This window comes from Pezoporus occidentalis, unplaced genomic scaffold, assembly GCF_034315485.1.
Source record: "Pezoporus occidentalis ecotype Australia unplaced genomic scaffold, CSIRO_AGI_Poc_V1 ctg93, whole genome shotgun sequence".
Classification (NCBI taxonomy): domain Eukaryota; kingdom Metazoa; phylum Chordata; class Aves; order Psittaciformes; family Psittacidae; genus Pezoporus; species Pezoporus occidentalis.
In genome coordinates, this window is record NW_026916294.1 from 6,201,757 (window position 1) to 6,225,955 (window position 24,199).

A 24,199-nucleotide genomic window follows, 5' to 3' on the forward strand; every position below is an offset into this window, starting at 1 on the left:
TTATCTGTCTAGATTTTCTTATCTGAATTATATGTTCTGTTCACTTGTTTCTTGTTGCAGGGAAATTCTAAAAAGAGCAAAAATCGATAGCTTGCAGCCAGTCAACTATCTTCGGAAGCTGCTGCACGGGATGCAGATAGTGAATGCTCATTGTCCAATTCCTGTTTGTTCCAGGAAGCTGAGCGTCATATTGGGTCTAGTAAAAACTGATTTGGTGCTGTAAATGGCTTTAAAATATTTAGAACTTGTAACAAATCAAACAGAACTTAATGTTGGTTCTAAACCAGGAAATAGACACTCTGGATAATTTATATAGTAATTACCTTCAGTTTTTACTGTGCACTTTTTAAAACCAGGTTTTAATTTCATGTAATAACTTCAGATTTTGTATATTTTCAACTATGATTATGCATTAACAAATTTGGATCAGTGCAGCAGTTGTCTATTTTTGAGTTAAATGTTAACATGTCAACGTGTACATTCCTTGTAAATAACAGTTTAGTTTGGAGACTTTTGGCCATGCAAGCTGTGCAGTTACCGTAAATGTATTACTCCTGTTCTCAGCCCTTTTGAATTAATTGGAATTGTGGCTTTAAATGATTTCTGTCAACTCACACAAATAAACGGGATCACTGTTTCCTTTTAGACTCCAACAGTGGAAACTTTTGCTGCTTGTATTTGGCACTTTGGATTTTGAAGTAAGGAGCACAAATAACTGAATTGGGATACTTCTGTGAAATTGCTTGAAGCCCTTATTTTAGGCTTTTTGTTTACATGTGTATATATATATATATATATTGGTTGAACTAGCCGTTTAAAACTAAGAGGAAATTGTGATTGTAATTTGCCCCAAAAGAGTGGAACAATGCGTGTGTAGAATAGATCAGCTGACTGTGCTCGCTCTTACAGTAAAGAAGAATATGAACTATATAGAAGATTTAAACACTGAATTTGCAAAAAGCCTTCATGGAATTAAGTCCTCATGGATTCACTGGGGGGATGCACATGGCTTTTCCTGTGTTTTGAGAAGTTTGTGAACTTTAAGCCTCTCCTGAGATTATTATTTCCTTTTTTTAAAGTGAATTCTAATACCACAAGTTTTCACAGCACTGATTTTTTTTTTTATATATAATTATTATTATTATTTTAATCAGGTGCTGTGCTGCTCCACACTTTACACTGATCTTCTCTTCTGTAATTTGCATTACAGCACTTATTTGTCCCATAAGGGTTTACTCTGATATCAGTTGTGTCAATATGTATTATTAGTATGTAATAATAAAATCAGCTACATGAAACCAGCTGCATTGCTTTCTTAATTCTGGTTATACCCAGGTTGCACATTGTGATAGTGTGGTGAGATGTTAACATCTATTCCCAGTGGGGTAAGCTTAAGTAATTATACCAGTCTAGTTACTCCTGGTAGCGCTTCTCTTTGAGCCAGGCTGCATTTCTGTATCTAATGCTGCAGTGTGCAAATACATCATGTCCAAGTTAGCATTTTTCACCTTCTTGTCTGCTCAAAGGCAAACAAGCATCCAGCTTACATTGATTCAGCTGTGGAGCTGTTCTGATACAGTTTTTCCTTTTAATGATAGAATGAATGTGGTTGTGAAACTGGGGAGGAGGCAGGGAGGGCCTGCAGGGGTTCTTACTAGCAGCATGTTGAATTGAAAACTACATAGTGGTGCTAGTGAGGTTTGGGGAGTGTTCACTTCCTAGCCATTTTATTGAAGCAGATAGAGCTTCAACTGTTTCATTTAGGGTTGGAAGCTAATTGCTTTCTTCCAGTTCTTTTGAAACTGCCTTTTCTGAGGACTTCCATCATGCAATGGAGGTATTAATTTGATTGTTAATTTAATTCTCTGGGTCAAATCGCTGAACTTGTTACTGATGCTGCTTCTCATAGGCGGCTGCATTGAGAAAAGGGTTTTGCTTCTGACGTTTTTGTCAGGCTTAAGTAAAAATATGCTTTGAAGACCGAGAGTTAAAAAACGTGCATAAAAAGGTTAAATGTAGCTTACCTCAAAGGGTGTTTACAACAAGATTATACCCCCCAATATCAAAATATGAATTAGTATAGAATGTGTAGGCATTCAGGTACAGTTGCAACATACATCCGTTTATCAGCATCTTCTTCTTGCAGTATCTATTTGGAAATGTATTGGGGTGTCCCCTTCACCAATCAGCAGTAAACATGCTCAGGAAGAGGCAATTTTGATCACTTGAGCTGCCTTCAGTTTCTCAGGGAACTGTTTTCAAGTTAAGTTCCAGGCTATCATAAAAACTATCAACACACAAAAATAGAATCTTGGGGAAAATAAGTAAACCAGTATTTTGGATACTGTTGTAGTAATGCTATGGAGTGACACAGCATATTACATGTAACTTGGTGGCATTAGAAACTGGAACAAGGGGAAATGCCCAACCAGCTTGCGCTCATCAGCTCACCACGTGGTTCTGAATCAGCCTCTGAATATCTCAAATGCTCTTAAATACCTAAATTGTTACAGAACAATGCTGTGTTACTGAAAAGCTGAAGGCTATATTCAGCATTGCAGTGAAGAATTCACCTCTGAGACACAGTTACCCAGAAACAGGCACTGGAATCGTCTGTGCGTGTTATGGAATGCACAAAATTTGGGCAAAGAAGTTGTACTAACACTGGAATTAGGGTTCAAAACTTTGGCTTCCTACCTGATTAATCAGGGACTTAATAATGACAAACTGTTATAAGGCAGGGAAAGTTCTAGAACCATAGGGTGTAAGAACAGTGTTAAAGAAAACTCCCAGTGCTAGGTCATTTTTGTAATGGACAGCTGATTGCAACGCAGGTTTTGAAAGCATTATTAGAGTGCTTATTCATTTCTCTGTAACGTTGGGCACCTCACGAATAACCTTTATACTCGTGAATAAATAACCAGTTCAGGAAAACAGCACTATTTCCTATTAATGGTTTTAACTGGGTTTTCATAAAACTCGGTCAGAACTTTGTTTCAAACCTGTGCTAACACCTTCAAAGCTTGCTAACTGTTTAGCTGTCCTAGATTTGTGAAAGTACACCCCTAGTAACTGTTCTGTGTTCAAAATCGGTATTTGCTATAACCAAGAATGAATTTAACTTCTAGATTGCCCTTTTAAGAGCTGCTGCTTCAAAGTACCCAAGAAGCACCAAATCATTGGCTATTTTAAAGGGCCTTAAGCTCTTACAGGTCAGCGGTTTCCCTGCCTCAAAGATTGGCTTCTAAAACAGGAGTCTTAGGCTGACATGGTCAGAAGCTGCACAAGAGTGTCATCTCATTGCTGTTTAAATAATGATGGGATTATTTTAAGTTGTTATGTCTGTAAGTATACATCTGTGATTTAAGTGCTGATCATCTTAATGTTGATTTTTAAAATGGTGCTGTTTGTAATGTCTCTTGCTAATTCCTTCAGAGTCATTCTTAACCAGCTCAACATTTCAGTAAGAGCGGTGTCAGGAGCTTCACACTAGCTACGATCTAGTGGCACTGCATGCAGCATCAGTATCAAGACTGGAACACTTTGCTTTCCCATCTTTGTTGAAATGCATTTGCCACTTGTACAAGGTATTACCAAGCCAGCTCCGTTTCTGATTTATGCTTGTAATCCTGGTGCTCTTTCTGCTCCAACTTCCCTTGCTGACAGATGAGTTGAAGTTCTGGTGGGGAAAGCTGTTTGGTCTAATGCTGACTTTGTGCACAGCAGGGGCCCATCACCGTTTAGCAGTGCTCACTACCGCTCCAAAGAACAGATTTGCTCAGACATCCAAGGCATCAGTTGCAAACAGGAAAGGAAATAAGCTTCCTATCCAGGTATCACCTTCATGAGGATGAAGGGGTTATTTACTGGCTTGGTTGAGCAACGTGAACTCTTTTGGTTTTTTAACAATATAAATCCAATGATATATTAAGCTTTGGAGAACCATCTGGCTCTGTAAGCTGGGCAAACCTGTTCTTTAATATAGTATGTATGAAAGGTAATTTGAGAGCACTATCTTAGCAACAGCAGGGTCATAATAAAAATAAAGCTTCGTGCAGTAAAAAGCTGTAATTGGTACCAGAGGTCTGATTACTTCCTCCCACAAAGGCTAGACGCCGCTCGGTTCAGAATGCTTGCTTTGTCTTATTCTGCCTTTCCTGCCTCTGTTACTACTTGCAGTATTATTCAGCGGTGAATTAAAAGCATGTTTGTTTAGAAGAGGCCATGTTTGCCCTCATTCCTGAGTATTTATTTTAATGAGTGTCAGAACCTTACTTTAGCTATGCTTGTGTCTGCAGACCTGCTGGCTCAGTCGCAGATGGGGACAGAGAAGAGCTTTTGAGGACCTTTATAAACCAAGGCCTGAGTGGGGCTATGGAATCCACCACATGGAAACTTGCCTGGGGCAGATCTTGTTGTTTGCCTCTGCTGTGTGTGTAGGCAGCTTTAGACATGTCAATGCTCATTGAGCTTCTTACAGAAGCTTTGAGTGCAGATACTGTAATACTGAGGTTAGGCGGCTGAGCTGCAAAACAAGAAGCGATTGATTCTGGTTGGGTTTCATTTGAATGGCAACCTATCATGCTAACAGCCCTTTTGAGTTTACACTTATATGTGAAAGTCAAGCGATGACAGGGGAGATCATGCTTTATCTGTGCTAGTTTTAATTCTAATTCACCCTCTAAGTCCAAAGCTTTATAAACTGATGAGGTCTTCGCTCGTGATGTAGCCTTTGAAATGGAGGTCTGGGGTCAAAATTGTGTATATAAACAACACAGCCTGGTCTTGAGAAGAGTTAAACCCATGAAACTGAAGAGTCCAGGGAATTTCCAGTCATTTAAAGCACTATGCGTTCTTTCATGGGTTGACTAAGATGCTACTCTGTGGTAGTATGTAGCTTCTTGCAAACTTTCTCCATATAAAGCTCATTGCTCCTGAAATTAGTATGGGGGGATATTAAATCTCCACACACACACACTTTCTACTACAAAGACTTCACCCTTGTCCGCCCCTTGACTAAAGCTTTAAGTTTCCTTCTTCTCTGACTTCGAAGGCTTCAGTTTGTGCTCAAATAGGAAAGGCAGAACACTTTCTTTGGGAAAGATTATTTTAATGAAGTTATGAGCTTAAAGTCTGAACTGAGAACTCGGGTGCAGTTTCGTTAACAACAGCCTTTGGCATGAGGCACAGCTGGAATTATTACTGGTGGACCTATTACTAGTGACCTAGTAGTAGGAAGTATTACTACTAACCCCACTGCTGGTGGGATCATTACAGAACTATCACTACTGGAACTGGTGCTGCACCCCTTACATGCCTTCTACTTAGTGACTTCCAAATTGCTTTTAGAGAGCTAGATGATCTTAAGGTCCTTTCCAACCCTAACTATTCCATGATTCTATGAATACGCAGCTTTGGACATGGCAAATATTCGCCTTGGGACAGAGGGAGTCAAATTTAGCTGAAGTTGCTTTTGACATCTGGAAAGGTTGGTTTATTTTCCATCCAGACAAGGAGACAAGAACAAGTTTCTCTTGGATCATCAATCTAGCCCCAGAGGTCAGGGACATTTGAAACCAACCAGCACTTAAAACACAAAAATAATGTGAGTATGCTAAATTTTATCAACGATTTATACGTCGGGAACATAAAGTACTCAGCTGGTGAATATCCCAAACTTGGGAGGGTTTTTTGATTGCAATAGCACTAAGAAAAATGAACGTATTAAATGAGAGGGAGAGAACACTTTGACTCTTTTGCGTTTTGGTTTGAATGCTCAGTTACGATGGACTTTGTTGGTAAAATAAAAAGCAAAGTGGTAGAGCAGAGGGTTAAAATAAGTCTTGACACAAGGGCTTCTCTGTCTCCAGTTAAGAATATTTGGTTCTAGCCAGATAGGAACTAACGGGTTTTGCTTTTGACAAAACAGTCATAAACAGTAAACAGCTGATAACATGATTCTTTTTTTACCCTTTTGAAGATCAACTTATAGTCATCACTATAAATTCACTTCATTAGCAGTATCAAACGTTGAAGGAGTTCTATATCCCTACAGGCAGTTATTAAATACTGCGTCTTCATGTCAAATACTGGAGTCTTTGTCCTTGTTACAGGTGTAAGGCTCCTCCAATGGAAGCTCTCCTGGAGGAGAAACTCAGCTTAGGAAGAAATAAATTGAAGCTCTTCCCAAGAAGTGCTGTCCTTTGAGCTCCGTTCTTCGGGCCATCAAAGACACTACTGCATGGTCCATCTTTGTTTCCTCTCCTCTTGGCTGGCTGAAAGATGAATTCTGCCCATCCATGACTTTGCAAAGGCAGGCCAGGGCAGTGATGCCCTGCGGACATAGTGATGACCAAACGTAAAACCAGAGTCACCCTAACTATACTTACTAGTGCAAAACTTCCTCTGCTGCTGCCACCTAAATAATGTTGACATCAGACATTTTCTTCCCTGTTTTCTGCATTCCATAGCTTGGATAACTTCCTTACCTCTTATTTACATGAAGATTAAGTTAACGCCTTCAAAACGCTCAGTGCTGGTGTAAAGTGAGACTGTGCAGCGGTCCGAAAGGACTCCGTGGTGTTTACTGCATGTATCAGGATTTGTGTGTATGTCACTAGCAGAAGTTGGTGAAAACCAGCCCTGGAGCTGCTGTATTGTATTACAAGAATTATGACATCTAAGGAAAATGGGTGGGGGTATTACCGTGTTCCAGCAACAGCCCTAGAAAGAAATTTTCTGCTTGAAAGTAATATAAATGATGTACATTAGATTAAACACTTCTTAAAAGAGAGGCCCCTGTCCTTTGAAGAAACTGGTTATATGCTGGTGAGTTAGAATAGAACTGTAATTCCAAAAAGGACTTGTTTATCATAGAATCCCAGGCTGGTTTGGGTTGGATGGGTCCTTAGAGTTCCAACCCCCTGCCATGGGCAGGGGCAGCTTCCACTAGACCAGGTTGCTCCAAGCCCCTGTGTCCAACCTGGCCTTGAACACTGCCAGCGATGGGGCAGCCACAGCTTCTCTGGGCACCCTGTGCCAGGGCCTCAGCACCCTCACAGGGAAGAATTTCTTCCTAATGTCTCATCTCAATCTCCCCTCTGCCATTAAATTAAAGCCGTTTCCCCTGTCCTGTCCCTACATGAGGGGATTCTCCGCTTTGCTCCACTTCGGTCCCTCCCCCCACCCCCATTCCTGTGCCCAGCTCTGGGGGCAACAACACAAGAGGGATGTGGAGCTGTTGGAGTGAGTCCAGAGGAGGCCATGGAGGTGCTCTGAGGGCTGGAGCAGCTCTGCTCTGGAGACAGGCTGAGAGAGCTGGGCTGGTTCAACCTGGAGAAGAGAAGGCTCCTGAAGGGGAGACCTTAGAGCAGCTTCCAGTGCCTAAAGGGGCCAGCAAGAAATCTGGAGAGGGGCTTTGGACAAGGGCCTGTAGGGACAGGACAGGGGCACGGCTTCCCCTCCCGCTGCGGGATGCTGACCCGGTGCTACCCTCGGGGGCGGGGCGGTGGGGCGGGGTTTATCCGGTGCCCCCCCTCCGCTGCGGGCCGGTGCGGTCTGCGGGCGGTCCCGCGTCCCGGCGGGCGGCCGTGCGTGCAGGCGCGGGTAAGGAGCGGGCGGGGGTCGGGAGCGGCCCGGCGGCTCCGTCCGCACTGGAGCGTTCCCGGTAGCCGGGGCGCAGCTCCGCAGTCCCGGCTGGGAACGGGCCGGTGGATGGGGCATGGGGCGGCTTTGTTTTGGTCTGAGAACAGGACTGAAAGCGTATGTACTTGGCTCGGGGTCTGTGTGGGTGGCTGGGGTGGTTGTTCCCCCACTTCCCGCTTCTCTCCTTTTTCCCCTCTTTTTTGCTTTTTTCTTCCCCTTTCTTCCTTTTTTTTTTTTTCCTTATTTCTCTTTGTGTTTTTCCCCCTCTTAATTTGTCTTTGGTTTTATTTTAATTTTTCTTCCTTTTTTATTTTTTCCCCCCTTTTCCTGTTATATCTTAAAGCAGAAGCGCTGAAAAGGGGATGGCTTCTCCTGAGGTATCCAGAGCTTTGAACCGCTGCAGAAGTCGGTGGGGTTTGAGTGATGGATATCCTGCAGGATCGAGTTCCCATGACTTTTGCTTTGTTAGGGAGGAGACCGGGGCGATGGAGAAGTTTTTTAGTTTAATACTCGAAGTGAAATGAATTCCTGGAGCCTTCCTCATGTTTTGTAGCGGCTCAGCTGATGACGTTACGCTGTGGATGTAGGCTCATGGTGCTTGAAATCATTGCTGCGGGGATCTCTGTTGTGCGTGCAACAGGGCTCAGGGCTTGGGAGAGCAACTGGAGCGGATGCAGAAGGATGCGCTGCGCGGGGCTGAAGCGGTTTGACTGCGCTTACCGTGGGCACCCTTAGAGCGAACTCCACAGGTGGTATTTTGAGCATAGAGCAGCTGAGAAGGAATATGGGAGGTTTTCACTTTCCAGCTTTAAATAAGTACTTGCTGAAGGGGGACGTTTCAGTTTGTTTCTTGTTAAAGATGGGGGTGTTCTGATACTTGTGGCAAATAAAAGCCCTTCTGAAACGTGCTAGGAAAAATGCCCACTAAGGCATTTTAGGGTAACCCAGGGACAGTCCGGTCCCAGAAGTCTCCACTCGCCTTCCCCAGTGTTTTTCCCTGTCTGAGGGGGCTGCACAGAAACCCTCAGTGATTCCTCTGCAAAGAGGACTTGGGTATTTTTGGGAGAGCAGTAATGACTGTCTGGGGAGGAGGGAGCTGAACTTCTGGAGCCTGAGGCTTTTAAATACGAACCGCTCATTTCGCTGTTAACTCCCTTTTCCCTGCCTGGAGGCTGAGCCCTTCCCATGTCTGTAAGAGAAGAAGGAAAAGAGGTTGCTGGAGACAAACCGTGGAGGTGCCTGGTTTAGTGTGATGAAAGCTCACCTACAGCGAGAAGGTGTTGCGAGGAAAGATTTGCTGCTCTCTTGACTGAGTGTATGAGCAGAGAGCTTAGCACTGCACTCTGAACTAGTTGTAGCTGAGCACAGAAGTTTGTACTGGCCAGAGACACGACTTAACTGTGTTGGAATTGTAAATCACACCACTGGGAAAACCTGCCTGAAGGCAGGTCCAGTGCCCTTGTTTCATGCTGGGGTTTCAGTATTTCCCTCCCTTCTCCCTTTGCTCATACAATGAATGCTGCTTTCTATCACTTTAAAATTATTGGCTTTTATAAGCTTAATGGCCCAGCTTGTTGATGCTTCTGCCCAGATCCAGATCTCTAAATAGAAAAGAATGTAAGCTTTTAAGTTAATCTGTGTACAGCTGGTAACTCCAACAAGAAACACCCCATTACATGACTAGAGATGCGCTATCACGGGCCGCGTTTTACTTCACCTTTTGGTAAACAAGATTCCTTTAGCCCACCACTCATTTCCGTACAGTTTTGATTGGTATGAATAGAAGCTGCTTAAAAAGGAACCCAGTGAGGCTTTTTTTTGGATGGCTGCATTATGAATTACACTTTCTGACATGACTGTCATCAGTTGCTATTACAAATACCTCTATTCAAATTAACAAAGAAGGATTCAGCTGTGACACTTCTCCTTGCCAGGGCTAGTATTGTGGCACTGTATTATACTATAAGGCTTTAAGGCAGGGAGAATGGCAGTAACGTCTGTCAGAAGACGTTACTGACTTGTCATGTTCAGAAGACCTCTGTGTATCTTACACCATGGGTTAGTCTCTGCAAAGGTACTAGCACTTGTTTATTGGGCACTAAAGCATCAGGTAGTTTTGTATCCTTCATGGCATTTCATCCACTGCTTCTCTTGGATACTTGGATACAGAGGACCGGGTTGAAATTCACTTCTGAGTATGACCGGTTTAATATGTTGATACATGATCTGTGTGCCAGAGAGTTCAGGCCTTTATACTGTTTTTTGCTTGTTTCATCCAGAAGGCCCAAAGAAACGAGGCTGTGGATTTTACAGAGCGGGACAGGCACCCATAACTGCAATTGTGCTGCTTGGTAGCATGTAATAAATCTCTGCCTCTGCTCAGGGGGCGGGGAGAGGGAAGGGTTTGGGATGTGCAGCTACTTGCCAAGAGCCCTGTGTAGTGCTGCCGTGACCAGGGCACTTTTGTGGGATGTTTGTGTGTTTCTAATAATAACAGTGTGTTTCCTAAACACAGTTAAAAATTGCCTCAGTAGATGCAGAAACATTCCATGAACTTCGTGACCTGCAGAAGTACTCTGAATAAAAATAGATCTATTTTCCTGTCTCTTCCAGGCCAGAGCACTGTGGGGAGGGCTTGTTGTGTTGGTCTGCTTTGGTTTGGCTTTAAATTACCCCCCCCCCCCAATCCTTCTGTACAGTGAAACATCAGCTAGTGACAACAAACAGTTTACATGAGACTCTTCTGATGCTGTCCATTGGCTTTCCAAACTGCCTACAGCGTCTAAGTTGTGCAGTCACTATGGAGATGCTGAAGGGGAGTGTGTTCAGAGAGGATAAAGCAGGACTGGCTGAGTGAACTGAATGGGAGCAGGAACAGGAGCACCTTTCAGGGGGGTACCCGTGCTGCTCCCTGCAGCTTGGCAGCACAGTGGCCTCGGCCTCTTCTCCATCATTCTAATGGGGGGGTTCATTTGCAGGAAGGGAAAAGGCCCTGGGGAGAGGTGAGTTGTATACACAAGAGAGACGTGCATATGCCCAGTGAAGTGAATTAGAAGTGATTTACATATCTTGTCTAACCAGAGTGTAGGAAGAAATTCAGTGCAACAGCACGGAGCAGTTCATCAAAACCCAGTCTCCTGCCACAAAACATTTAAGGATCACAGGCTTGCAATGAGCGCTCTCTAACATTAAAAACCCAACCAAACCCCCACGTTTTTCGACCCACCTTTTTTTTTACCTATTTGGTTTTGAGAAGATGTGATTACATCTCACATGACGGCTGGCAATCACATCTTGCACCCAAGTGATGTCTTAGAAGGCACTGTGATATCCAGGAAGGAGGAGGAGATAAATACAGAGCAGTTAATATGGATTTGGTCAGGCTTTTAATTAGTTCTCCTAGGAAGAAAGAGTTTTCTTCTGTTCAAGGTGTTCCATACACCAAAGATAACAACTTTGTGGTTCTTACAGTTTAATCCTATCCTCATTCACGTCAGTAAAAATGCCCTAGCTCGCTGATGGAGAAACTCATGAGCAACTTCCGAGAGTTGCTTCAAGTGTCTGTTCGGGCATCCTTCCCAAGGACACATAAATCAGACTTCTATTTTAGTTTATTTATTTTTAGTTTATTCTCTTTAGTTTATTTTATCCCACGCTGAAAGTTATGTTTGTGATAATAAACTCTGCAAAAAAAAACCAAAACCACCTGGTGCAGATCCCAGGTGTCTGCCTTGTAGCGATGTATGAAAGTCTCTCAGTTCCTGTAGAAAGCATCTTTGTCACATCCCCATAAAATCCTATGGGCACTTCCAGTCAGGCGTTGTCTCTGGGCTTTCCTGCCTCGATTTCTATGCTCAGCTGAGAAAACACTGAAGGACAAAGCTGGTCTGACTCACCCGTGATGGAGGGGGTGAGGGAGGATGTGGGAATCAGGGCTTTCCGTGTGTGGGTGATGGGTTGAAGCTGATGGTGTTCCACACAAGACCGGTCATGCGTAATGTTTTGTTGTGTTTCTGAGGCAGCTTTGAAATGGCTTCAAGTCTAAGTGTTAGGGAAAGGCCTCCTAGAATGGAAGGAGACATGAAAGGAGTTTAGTTACAGTGACCAGCAGCTGAGGTCTGGGCATCTTTCATGGCAAAGATGGGAATTGCTCTGAATAGCTACGCTAAACTTCCATGTAAACTGGATGGTCCTCCCCATCTAACCTCCTCCTGTTGTGAGCAAGAAGAGGAGCTACTTCTTTGGGGAAGACCTGCTTCAACCACAGGCTACAACAGTTGGCAGGGTTGTGCATCTGGCAGCTTTTCGTTCATTTTTCATAAAATCCCAGACTGGTTTGGGTTGGAAGGGACTCATCCAGTTCCAACCGCCTGCCACTAGAGCAGCTTGCTCCAAGCCCCATCCAACCTTTAGGTATTGGAAGAAATTTGAGAGCTTCCCGTAGGTTTTCCCTCCTGTGTGAATCTCATACCTGCTTACAGCCTTTAGAGCATGAGATGTGACTCTGAGGGACAGAAGAGAAGATGTTTCTTCAGATCTCCTTCATCTAGTACCTCTATGTAGCATCCCTCCTGGGTGCTGGATGCTCTCCCTTGTGTACAGAGAGCATCAGTGCCATTGCTGTCAGTGTTTCCCCTTTTGGTGGGGAGTCCTCCACGTCCCAAACCATCCACTAGACTGCTTCAGCCCTAAAACTGTTGATTTTCCCTTGCTTGCATGCACAAATATCAACCACTTGTGAACTCCCCTTTGACCGAAGGCAGAAACAAGTAACAGCGAGGAGTGTGTGCATGAGTTCCGCCTGCCTTTGCTCTGGGGATGTGTGTGCTGTCAAAAGCTGATAGCTTGAATTCCTCCGGCTCTTGAGGCCACGAGTAAGGAATTCCAAATTAAACAGATCAGCTGTGAGCTCTGAACCCCTCCCAGCCGTACCTATGCCCCAGCGAGGGAGCAACGTAAATATAAGTTCACGTTACACTTTGAAGTCTTTTGGACTATTACACCAGTTCCTTATTTTCTAGGAGTAACGACATGAGTAATGCAGTGGGAGACCTAATCCATGTGTATATCCCAACTACAAGCGAAAGCCAAGAAATTCCTGTTTCCTTTCGGTTGTGCCTTTTGCTTATGTTTATTTCAGATGTATGGCTTTGAGAACTAGGAGAGGGAGAGGAGAGTTAAGTAAAAGTGCAGCCATCTGTAGTCTCAAAGCAAAACTGGAGGCAAATCGACATAAATCAAGCTATGTTTTACGTGGAAGGTGTGCTTCAAGGGTTTTTTTTTTGCATGGTTAAGTAGTAAATGAAACAGTGATGCAAAGAATAGGGCTGTAAAACACAGAGATAAATCTGCCATATTTTACTTGGATATCACAAGGGCTCACAGGCGTTTAGGGTATTTTATATACCGCATGTGCTTTATTGCTTAAACTGCAGAGAACTTGTACTTTCCTGCGAGATTATTGCACTTTATGGCAAAATGCTTGGAGAATTGCCTACGTATTTGTACAAGAGAAGGTACCAGCCCACACGGTGTTGTTATGGGATGGCTTCAGCACAGCATGCAGAGTCTTGTGTTAAATGTCTCTATATGCATCCAGCAGCATTGTTCCTGGCAATGTAACTGACGTGTAGTAGATGCATAGGGTCCATAGTTGTTCTGTAAGGGTGGGAAGATACTGACCAGGCGTTGACCACAGAGTAGCTTGTGTGACAAGCACAGCTTATTCTGAAGGGGTTATTTAACCCTTCAGTTAGGCTGGGTTGGGGTAAATCTGAAGCAATTTGTGAGGTTGGTATTTGCTTGGTAAAGACTCCACTATGCAAGAGGCACGCGTAAGGATGTAGCAGCGTTCAGTATCTGAAGGGGGCCTACGAGGATGCTGGTGAGGGACTCTTCATCAGGGACTGTAGCGATAGGACAAAGGGTAACGGGTTTAACAGGGGAGACTTAGGTTAGATATAAGGAAGGAATTCTTCCCTGTGAGGGTGCTGAGGCACTGGCCCAGGGTGCCCAGAGAAGCTGTGGCTGCCCCATCCCTGGCAGTGTTCAAGGCCAGGTTGGACGGGGCTTGGAGCAACCTGGTCTGGCGGAAGGTGTCCCTTGCCTGTGGCAGGGGGTTGGGACTGAATGAGCTTTAAGGTCCCTTCCAACCCAAACCAGTCTGGGATTCTATAATGTATAGCTTAACAATTTTGAAGCCACAGCGGCCTCTGGAGCAAGAGAGGCAGTAAGGAATGTATTTATGAAATGATGCTCTTCTGTGTGTTTTGGAATGTGAGTAGTGTCTGTTGTACTTACTTGCTTTATGCTTTGCAGAAGGGAGGTTGTTTCCCTGCCATTCCCCATTAGCTGATCCCATGCTCCTTCAATGCTTAAAAAAAGGACCTTTGTGTTTAAATCCAGAGGGAGCTGCTGGAGGGTTCTAACTGGTACCAGATGTTAGGGAAGACCCTGGGAGTGAAATGCTCAAGGAATTCAGTTGTGTGCTGTGCTGCTTCAGATGCTGCCGCTTCCCTGTGGTGGAGGCAGCGATGGAATGCTGTGGAATCAGGGTGGTGGTGGTAGGGGACGTTGCTGGATGACAAGTCAGCGCCCTCAGCTAGCTGAGGACCCGGCCGTATCGGGATTTGAAGTACCAAACCCAATACCTTGAACTGCACCTTGGAGCCAGTAGGAAGTTGTTATTACTGCTTCATTGTGGGAAGAGATAACTGTATCCCCCAGCAAGACACAGAAGCTGAGCACTATTTTCGCTGCAGATTTGATCTGGGATTTTTGAAGCAACAAAGGACTCGGTAATAGTTGCAGCCCATAAAAACCTCTCAACAATAGGGTAGGATTTCTCTTCCTTGCCTCCTCGAGGTATTAAAAGGAAAAAATTAAGCCTCAACCACTGTTCATTAAATGCTGAGGGACTGAGTTAATCTGATAAATGGGGAGATTGTTTTCAGGCAGAGGAGGATGAATTGAGATGAGTTGCGGCTTTAGGGTTCACTGGAATGGATGCATTTAGGATGGGCTGTTATTCCAGCCAGCCTTTTTGTCTGCAGTTTCAGTATTCTAAAAACAGTGTTTCCTGTCGCATATCTGAATGAGATACCACACGTGCTTGTAATTTAAATGCTATGGGCCGCGTAACATGTGGTAGTGGAGATCAATGGCATCCTGTATCGTTTTCCTCTTACCCAGAATGTTTGGGTTATGTTAGCACGGGTCCCATGGGAGCCTGTTGGAGGCAGAGCACTTCTCTCCTGAAGCCTGAGTTTATTGTGGTTTTGAGGGAGAACATCCTAAGTCTTGAGAAGGAATTTGGAGCACTTTTTAAAACAAAGGAGAGCTTGAGAGAAAGGATTGCTTTATTGTGGCGTGCAGATGGAAAAGCTTTTAAAGATCCACTTGGGTTTTCTTTTTCCTCCATTCCTAGTAGTCAGCTTAGGGGAGCAGTGAGCAATAGTAGGGGACCCACTGCCTACTTCCACACTCGTTTCTTGCACGTGTGATTTTGTTAACATCCGTATTTTCACTTTCCTTTTTAAAAACACTTACCTAGAACAGTAATAAAAGGTGAAAGCTGCAGCCCGTGATGCTGAGGGTGTTGTCGCTGCAGATGAGAGCGCAGTCTGTGAAAGTGGGGTTCTTCGTAGAGTTTTATGGTCTGAAGTGAAATGTTTGGCAGGTGAATTTCAAACATCTCTTTGTTTTGTAACAGGGGAAAAAAGCCGAATAATCTGTAACATCACATTCAAACAAGTGAATAGTAACAGGCCTTGGGGAGGGTGGGAATCAGCATCTGGAAAGAATAAAGGATGCTGAAAAGCTTCATTTCTAACAAGACAGGGAAAGAGGCTGCAAGATGTGTTCCGTGCTGTAAACTTCATTTGTATTTATTTACATTCCCATTTTATGTTTTCCTTTTTGTTGGAGCCTCCTGGTGTTTGGTGATTTCCCTTCCATGTGGCTATGGTCACAAGGAGTAGCTGCCCCTTCTGCAGTACCCCTGGTCATCCTGGAGCCCCTCTGGAGAGAAAGGCTGGCTCTCCCTCCCCTCACTCAGTGTTTTTTCCTCTCTTTTGCTCTAAGCAGTTGCTTATCTCTTGCAAATGCCAGAGCAGTTTTCAATGGCCACATTCAGGCTGCTTCCCAATGCTCTATTTACCTGCGTGCCCCATGGTATTAGACAAAAGGGTTATGTGCCGAGTTAGCATCACATCACAACACAGGAGGAACATGGACCTGCTAAAGGGAATCCAGGGGAGGCCATGGAGATGCTGTGAGGGCTGGAGCAGCTCTGCTATGGAGACAGGCTGAGAGAGCTGGGCTGGTTCAACCTGGAGAAGAGAAGGCTCCTGAAGGGGAGACCTTAGAGCAGCTTCCAGTGCCTAAAGGGGCCAGCAAGAAATCTGGAGAGGGGCTTTTGACAAGGGCCTGTAGGGACAGGACAAAGGGGAAATGGCTTTAACCTGACAGAGGGGAGAGTGAGATGAGACATTAGGATGAAATTCTTCCCTCTGAGGGTGCTGAGGCCCTGGCACAGGGTGCCCAGAGAAGCTGTGGCTGCCCCATCCCTGCAGTGTTCAAGGCCAGGTTGGATGGGGCTTGGAGCAACCTGGTCTAGTGGAAGGTGTCCCTGCCTGTGGCAGGGGGTTGGAACTGGATGAGCTTTAAGGTCCCTTCCAACCCAAACCAGTCTGGGATTCTGTGATAAACTGTTGTTAACAAACGAAGCTTGTTAAGATGAAACAAAGGCTGAAAACTTGAATACTTCTTGATGTAGATACAACCAATATATACTGCTGAAGGAGCAGTGCTGGCAGCCAGAGAGAAAGGAGGTGAAGGGTGTGGAACGGGAGGAAGAAATGACGACCAAGTCAGAGGCCAAATAGCTGTGATTTTTCTTCCCATTGCTACACATTATTTTGATGCAGTGACTGTGTGGGTGAAGGGTACACTGGTAGTTTTGTGTGTCTGAGCTATGGCAGTCATTTGTAACTTGTTTGCTCCTTTTCTGTCTGTGTAAGCGGAGAGGAGAGTGCTTATAAAATAACTAGCATAGTGCAAATAGTTTTACTGAACAAAAAGGGCAAGAGTTCAAAAAATAATGAAGGACCAGAGTCCTTCTCCATTGCAAGGTCTTGTTTGCCTGGCTGCAGAGTGAGCAGGTTGTGTCACAGTTTATGCTGCTTTCTTAACAGCAAGAAACTGGCCAAGACACATGGGAAAAAGGTAAAAATAATGACTTGTAGCTTAAGATTTCACTTGGGTGAACTTTGGCATCTCTAGAAACAAACTGTTCTCTAAGTGCTACAGATAAATAGAATCGCAGGCTGGTTTGGGTTAGAAGGAACCTTAAAAGCTCACACAGTTCCAGTCCCCAGGGACATCTTCCACTAGACCAGGTTACTCCAAGCCCCCTCCAAACTGGCCTTGAACAGGGATCCCTTCCAGGGATGGGGCAACCACAGCTTCTCTGGGCACCCTGTGCCAGCGCCTCAGCACCCTCAGAGGGAAGGATTTCTTCCTAATGTCTCATCTCAGTCTCCCCTCTGGCAGGTTAAAGCCATTCCCCCTTGTCCCTACACACCCTTGTCATGGCTTTTGTGGTTACATGATTATATGCTGTAGCACTGGGCAATTAATAATGGCTCGTCACTAAAGGGATAGCTCTAAGTCATCATTACCTAGCCTTAATTAACAGAGTAACATACGTGCAGGTGGATTTGTCTTTCTGAACTCTGCTTTCCTTGTGCTTTCAGGCAAACATGACTCTGTTCTGACTTAACAAGAATAGCTTTTTATCAAATGAATGATGTTTCTATGTGCCCTGTGGTCCTTCGTTGGACTTGATTCCTTCTCAGGCATTAGAAAGTATTGCTCGCTTCTTCATCAGTCAGGAGCAGCAGGGAGGAAAATCTCTGGGGACAACATACCCTGCATAAGGACAGAGTGAGCATGCTTTAAAACCATGAAGGCAAGTTTAATTATTTACTGTTTGCAGTCCTGCTCTGAGGACATCCAGCCAAGCCCTTTACCAAAGATACTTCATTTGATGAAGTGTAGTTTATTAATTGCTTTAAACACCTGTACTTTTCCCAGGCTACCAGCTAATGCAGTGCTGAGTAGGTGTGTATGTTGTTACTCAGCCTTGACTTGTGTTTCACCAGTGTTTTATCTCCAGTGGATGCTTGTAGTCTACCCTTCAACAGAAATAAATGAAACTGCATCTTACTAAAATGCTGTTTTGTTTAATGGGAGCAAAGAAGGGAAACCTCACCTGGAGCAGACGCCCAGCATGGAAAATCTCTGTCCTTATTCCAAGCTATACATAAGCTGTGTAGCAGAAAGTATTACTAAAGTAGTCCTGTTCCACTGTGGAACCTTCTGCTGTCTCTGACCTAGAGGCTGCACACATCAGATGCTCTGAACAGCCCATAAAGCTTCGATCTCCCTTCGATCTCCAACCTGAGAGAGCAGTGGGGATTTATGGGCAGTTTCTCTGTTCCCATAGGGCTATCTCAGATTATGCTTATAAAACACAAAGTACATTGGACTCGTGAGCTGCGTGCAAGTTTTGAGCTTTGTGAGGCTTGAATTTTATAAGGGTTGGGTTTGTTTTGTCTTTCAAGAGAATTCTATGCACTTCTTTATGCTCACATCTGTTGTTTTCTTTGTAGATGGTTTGCGGGTGATACGTGTGCAAGCGTCTCGAGTTTCTCCTACAAGATGTGTTCCACAAATCCAGCAAATTGGGTCACCTTTGATGACGAGCCGCTCTTCCAGTCTCCTCAGAAATCGGTGGATAATCAAAGTAGTTGTAAAGCAAACGGCCTTAAACTCAATCTATCTAGCATGCATGAGTCTTCAAGTAGGTCATCTTCTACAAGCAGCACTCCACTCTCGTCTCCTGTAGTTGATTTCTACCTAAGTCCTGGACCCCCCAGCAACTCTCCACTTACCACACCTACCAGAGAATACCCAGGAAGTTCGTGCATCCCGAAGTCTGGGATTCACATCCTTTATCCCATCCCTGAATGGCCATCAAACGTTAACCTTCCTCCGTCACCCGGGATTTGCTCATCCCTAACCTCACAGACACCGAGCAGCCTTCCTTTGAACACCTCACCTAGTGACCATCCAGTGAAGATTTCAGTCTCCAGTACAACAGATGAAGGAAGCCCGAAGCTGCCAGGAAGCTGTGAGGAGTTAGGAGAGTCATCATCAGCACCGGGGCACTTCCCGTACTTCCAGGGTGATTGCGCTTTTTCCAGTCCTTTTTGGAAGGAAGGGTGCTTGCTCAGCACATCACCAGCTAACATTAGCACACACAGGAAGGACAAAGCACTTGAGAGGAGCATCTGCCATCCTAAAGACAAGGAAACTTGCCACGACCAGAAAAGCCTTAACCAGGGCTCCTTCAGCTACATCTGTGAGAGGCTTGAACACCTGCAAGCTGATAGCTGTGATGCTGCAGGAAACCTGCCTATCTCCAGCACTCAGGCATGGCACAAGCATTCCCCCTCCATCCTACGCAGCCTCTTCAGGAGCCGGAAAGCAGATGGGTGGCCATTCATGCTGAGGATTCCTGAAAAGAAGAATATGATGTCATCTCGCCAATGGGGCCCTATCTACCTTAGCATCCTACCCGGAGGTGTATTACAGATGTATTATGAAAAGGGCCTGGAGAAACCTTTCAAGGAATTCCAGCTGCAGCCGCACTGTAAGCTGTCCGAACCCAAATTAGAGAGCTATAATGTCTCAGGAAAAATCCACACGGTAAAGATTGAGTGCGTCTCTTACACAGAGAAGAGGAGGTATCATCCCAAAGTAGAGGTGATCCATGAGCCAGAGGTTGAGCAGATGTTGAAGCTGGGCACCACGGATTATAATGACCTTACCGATTTCGTTGTAACGGTGGAGGAAGAGCTGATGAAACTTCCTACCATTTCCAGGCAAAGGAGGAATTATGAAGAGCAAGAAATGACTCTGGAAATAGTGGATAACTTCTGGGGGAAGGTCACGAAGGCAGAAGGAAAACTCACAGAAAGTGCCGTCATCACGCACATCTACTGCTTGTGTTTTGTGAATGGAAGTGCTGACTGCTTCCTAACCCTGAACGACCTGGAGCTCCAGAAGAGGGATGAGCGTTACTTTGAGAAGGAGAAGAAATGGATTGATATTCTTGATTGCCATTTCCATAACTGTGTTAAAGTGCAGGAATTTGAGCAATCACGAATTATTAAGTTTGCCCCCCTGGATGCCTGTAGGCTGGAACTGATGCGTTTCAGGACACGGTATAATGGGCAAGACCTTCCCTTTTCTGTGAAGGCTGCAGTAGTGGTTCAGGGGGCATACGTTGAACTTCAGGCTTTTATAAACATGTCTTCAACTGCTCCAGCCCCAACACGTTTACCCACTGTGAAATACTGTGAAAACGTTATGATACGCTTTCCCGTTCCCACACAGTGGGTCAAAGCACTTTGGACCATGAACCTCCAAAGGCAGAAGTCCCTAAAAGCAAAAATGAATAGGAGAGCGTGCCTTGGTGCTTTACATGAGGTGGAATCTGATCCTGTCATACAAGTCTCGGTTGGAACAGCTAAATACGAGAGTGCCTACAGGGCGGTTGTGTGGAAGATAGACAGGCTTCCAGATAAAAACTCAAGTAAATAATTTGGGCTATAAAATGATGGGTTTGGGTGCACCTCTTCACCTTCCATCAGCCTCCATGGTGTAGGTTGGTTGTTATCTGTGTGGTGGTATTGTTAGAAGAGTCATCTTTTATGACAAAGAGAATATAACCTTACGTATTTTTTCCTAAATTATTTGATGGAAGCAGATGTATTATTGTCAGTAATTATAAGTGTGCAGTATCAGGGAAGTTGATCTGATCATTCTGAGCGAGCCTCAAATCTGCAGTAAGAAAGAGGGAAAGATTCATGCAATAGCAAAATGATCTGCCCACCAAGTATTGCACACTTAATAGAGAAGGTGGTATTGTAACCGTTGGGTCTTGGCTTTCTAGCATCACATAAGAAACGATAGGTATGATGCATAACTTGAAGGCAGGGTGTTCAAACTTGCTGTAGGAAGTTGACTGTGCTTTTGCAAAGGCAAAAAAGGTGTCTATTACCTCTTTTATGGGCTTGGATATTGAGACTGTTCATGGCAATAACTGTACTGACAAAAAATGCCTCTCGCTTCACTCTTCTTTCTCTCTGGTGGTGGTAGCTCACTAACAAACTTTATGGAGAACAAAAATATTTACATGGTTTTTAAAAAAATATTTACATGGTTTTAAAAGACCAGGTTTTAATCACGTTACCAGATTAACAGCCTTATATAGGACTGTGCTAGCATACAAATTCTTGAGGAATACGGAATTCTGCTTCTAGTGCTGTAGAGTGAATTTGATCCTGTGCTTAGATGTGCATTACGTGTATTTGAGGCTTTGGGTAAGGCAAGGGCATCTGTTGAAGCATTTTGCCTAAAATACTGGTAAAATCTGTACTTTTAAGAAGAGGGTAAGTGTGTAGTATTAATAAATGGATTGGCCTGTACTAACTGCCTCTTTAAAATGTCTAGAGAAGGTTTTACCTTCTTAAGTCCCGGTTTCAGGGATGCTAGTACTGAGTTGACATATCCACTCTGACAGCTAGATGTGTGTTGGTGAGAGTTAACGTTCAAACCTGTTAAAAAAAAGGATACCAAAGGCAAAAAAGCCCTCCCGAGGATATTTTGTTTCCTGACTTTGAACTAACTGTAATGTATAGTTAATCTGACCTGTTGAGTAAGTAATTGAGACTTTATTTTTTTACAGTTTGATGTTTGGATTCTGATTGGTATTTCAGTGACAGAAGTAGCAGATCGACAGGAAAACCGAGGCAGAAGCAAATGAAGAGGGGAATATTAGCCTGAGCCTATATACAAACTAAATAAATTGATCTTGGTGTTAAAACACCATTTGAAAGCATCCTATAGCAACATGTTAATGCAGCAGTTGTGAGGGTATGACTAGTGGCAGACAAGAGCTAGTTTTTTTGCTGATGATGTTGTATAGCAGTACTAGTCCCTTTTGCGTGCAGACTGTGTCTTGCTTTGGCAATGAAGTCTCTCAGGTCTTGAGCAATTGCGCCTTTAGGTTTCCGAGGATGAGGAACAGTACAAATGACACTGTGGTCAGATTCAGAAATGATGTTGTGTTAATGCCATCTCTGTTTTTACTCTTCTTTTTCTTTGGAAGAAGCTGTGGTTAGCTTGGACTACAGGTGTATGTAACTATATGTAAGGCCATATAGTTCGTCCCAGATTGGCTGAGTGCTCCCTTCTACATGCAGCTTCATCCCTGGGTATTTCATGCTCTGCTCTGAGAGGATGCTGGTGGCTGCCAAGCAATGGGCAGCAGGAGAGCAGGGGAGATGCAGCATTGGCAGACAGGCTAACGTAAAGCAGGGAGCTCAGACACAACTAATGATGGGGGGAAGAAGATTCTTCAGGTCTTCAAAATCTCTAGGTATTGGTGTCTTTCACTCAAGGCTTCAAGGATTTGCAGCGTGCTGCTGTGATCCATGTCTTTTCCCAAGGCTTATGGGACTGATTGCTTGGGTAGCTTTTAATATTCTTTGCTATTTAATGTAGGTTTGCTTCTGCAAAATCAAGTCAGCAATTTAGTCAGGCAGTTTTAAAGAAGATTATAATTCTGCCAAAGACTTTAATTCCCTGCAGTTCGTTCACCTTAAGATTTGATGTGCACAATTAACTTCAGATTTATATATTATTTGAAGGCAAGAACTGCTTTTGTGACATTCTACAGCTTTACTTTATTTTCTAGCAGTAGCTCAAGCTTTTGACATTTGAAGAATTCCTCTGGCTGAGCTCTGCAAAATCATTTGTATCCTTGAAATGTTCATGCCTTTGAAAAAACATTTTGTTAGTAATACTGCCCAGTCACATTTTAAACCTCTCTATTAAGTTTTGTGTATGCAGCAAAGAGTTTAAAAATAGACTTGGCCCAAGGCATGCCAAAAATCTGGAGGCACTCAAGCTAATAGGAATATGTAAACTTTCATCATGAGTTTACTGCAGGGAGAAAAATATGCCAAGGTTTTTGCTTTCAAAAAGCCTTTGTCCAAGGCTGCTTAAAAAACAGCAGGAAGGGAAAAGCCTACAGTTATATTGTGACTCCATTTATAGACATCGAAATATGTTAGTATCCACTGGGTTCTGCTCAAGTGCTTCCTTGGAAGGGTGCTGGGCAAGCAAAGTTGATGCGAGCTGTGAGACCCCAGGTTTTTAAAAGCTGCCTGTGCTTATTCAGGTATTTAAAAGGAGAGTTTGGAGCCAGAGTGTTAGCATTAGTAAATAAAGAATTAAAAAGCCATAGCCTTTGAAAGGTTGAGCCAATGGAATATTTGCAAATCGAGTTTGTGCTTCTGGAATCGGATGTAGAACGTGTCATGATTTCAGCACAGTCTTTGCACTGGAGAAGCTGTATGCACCTGGGTTACCTATGGAGCTGGGGAGAAGCTGGACTTGGGAATGCCCTGTTTTAATCTCTTGCTATGTAAATTTGTGCCCAGTGGTGTTTCCTGCTACGACACCTCCATCCTTGGGCCGCTGTGTAAGGCAGTAGTTCCTCAGCTGATGATTTTCTGCATTGTGAAGCCACACTGCGGAAGCAGTGATTAAGCAACAAAAGATATGAAGCCGGGGCAGCTTGTGGCTGATGGCAGCCCGGCTACTGCCTTTTAGTGTGCAGGGTGATGTGGATGCTGTCAACCTTCAGCTGCTGCTTTCCTTACTTCTAAACTGCCTAGGTGGAAACACCAAGCCATGACTTTGTCAAGTGGGCTCCATCCCTGCCCAGCCACCTCTGTCTGCTACCACCACCATTGCAAACTGCTCCTTGGTGGTGGTACCTTCCTCCTCCCCTATTTCCTATGCATTTCTCCCAGCAGGTTGGATAAATGCACCCACTTAGAAACAGCAGCAGGAGCTGTTAACTCCTAACAATCCTCATGTAAATCTGTTCTTAGTCATTGTTGATGTTCTCATGTTCAAAGTAAGACTTTCAGAACTGGACCTATTTTGCCAAAAATAGAATTACTACTTAACTAAAATATCCAGCACATGTGCTTTTGGTCTAAACTGCTTGGCTTTATGAACCGTTCTCAGATCCGGGTTACTCGAATGCTACTCAAAAAAGGGGAAGTAGTCATAAATAGTGTGAGTAGATGCAGTGAAGTTAGATTATTAATTGTCTGTGAAGTGCTATATGAATGCTAAATGACAGTTTGAATCAAATGTCATAGTTTTACTGATCTTTTGCTTGTTTTGGCTTTCTTGTTGGCATTCTTCAGAGGATGAGAGCAAGAATTGGGAGCATTTTTAGTAAAAAAGAGCCATATTTTCAGATGTAAACCAGGAAAGACTTGGGCCTGTCAATTCACAAAAGTCTTGTTACCTAGACACCTAACCCACAGAGTTTCTGTCTCCTAAGTTAGCTAGTAAAAGCTCAGCTCTCCCCAAAGTATCTGTTTGCCTTTCAGGAGTGATTTTG

General features: G+C 44.1%; 2 protein-coding genes across 5 annotated transcripts in view; both read left to right on the top strand.

The window, feature by feature from the left end:
- The window catches only part of PPP1R21 (protein phosphatase 1 regulatory subunit 21), a 31,909-nt gene extending 30,608 nt beyond the window's left edge, over positions 1-1,301 (top strand). For all 4 annotated transcript variants that reach the window (XM_062605860.1, XM_062605862.1, XM_062605863.1 and 1 more), the window contains one exon: positions 61-1,301. In XM_062605860.1, the coding sequence (XP_062461844.1) occupies positions 61-90 (30 nt within the window). In that variant the 3' untranslated portion in view covers positions 91-1,301. The remainder of the gene's footprint in view (positions 1-60) is intronic.
- Positions 1,302-7,707: 6,406 nt separating this feature from the next.
- STON1 (stonin 1) overlaps positions 7,708-24,199 on the top strand; it is a 44,634-nt gene continuing 28,142 nt past the window's right edge. The window contains 2 exon segments of the mRNA XM_062605839.1: positions 7,708-7,761; positions 18,318-20,305. Of these exon segments, the coding sequence (XP_062461823.1) occupies positions 7,721-7,761; positions 18,318-20,305 (2,029 nt within the window). The 5' untranslated portion in view covers positions 7,708-7,720.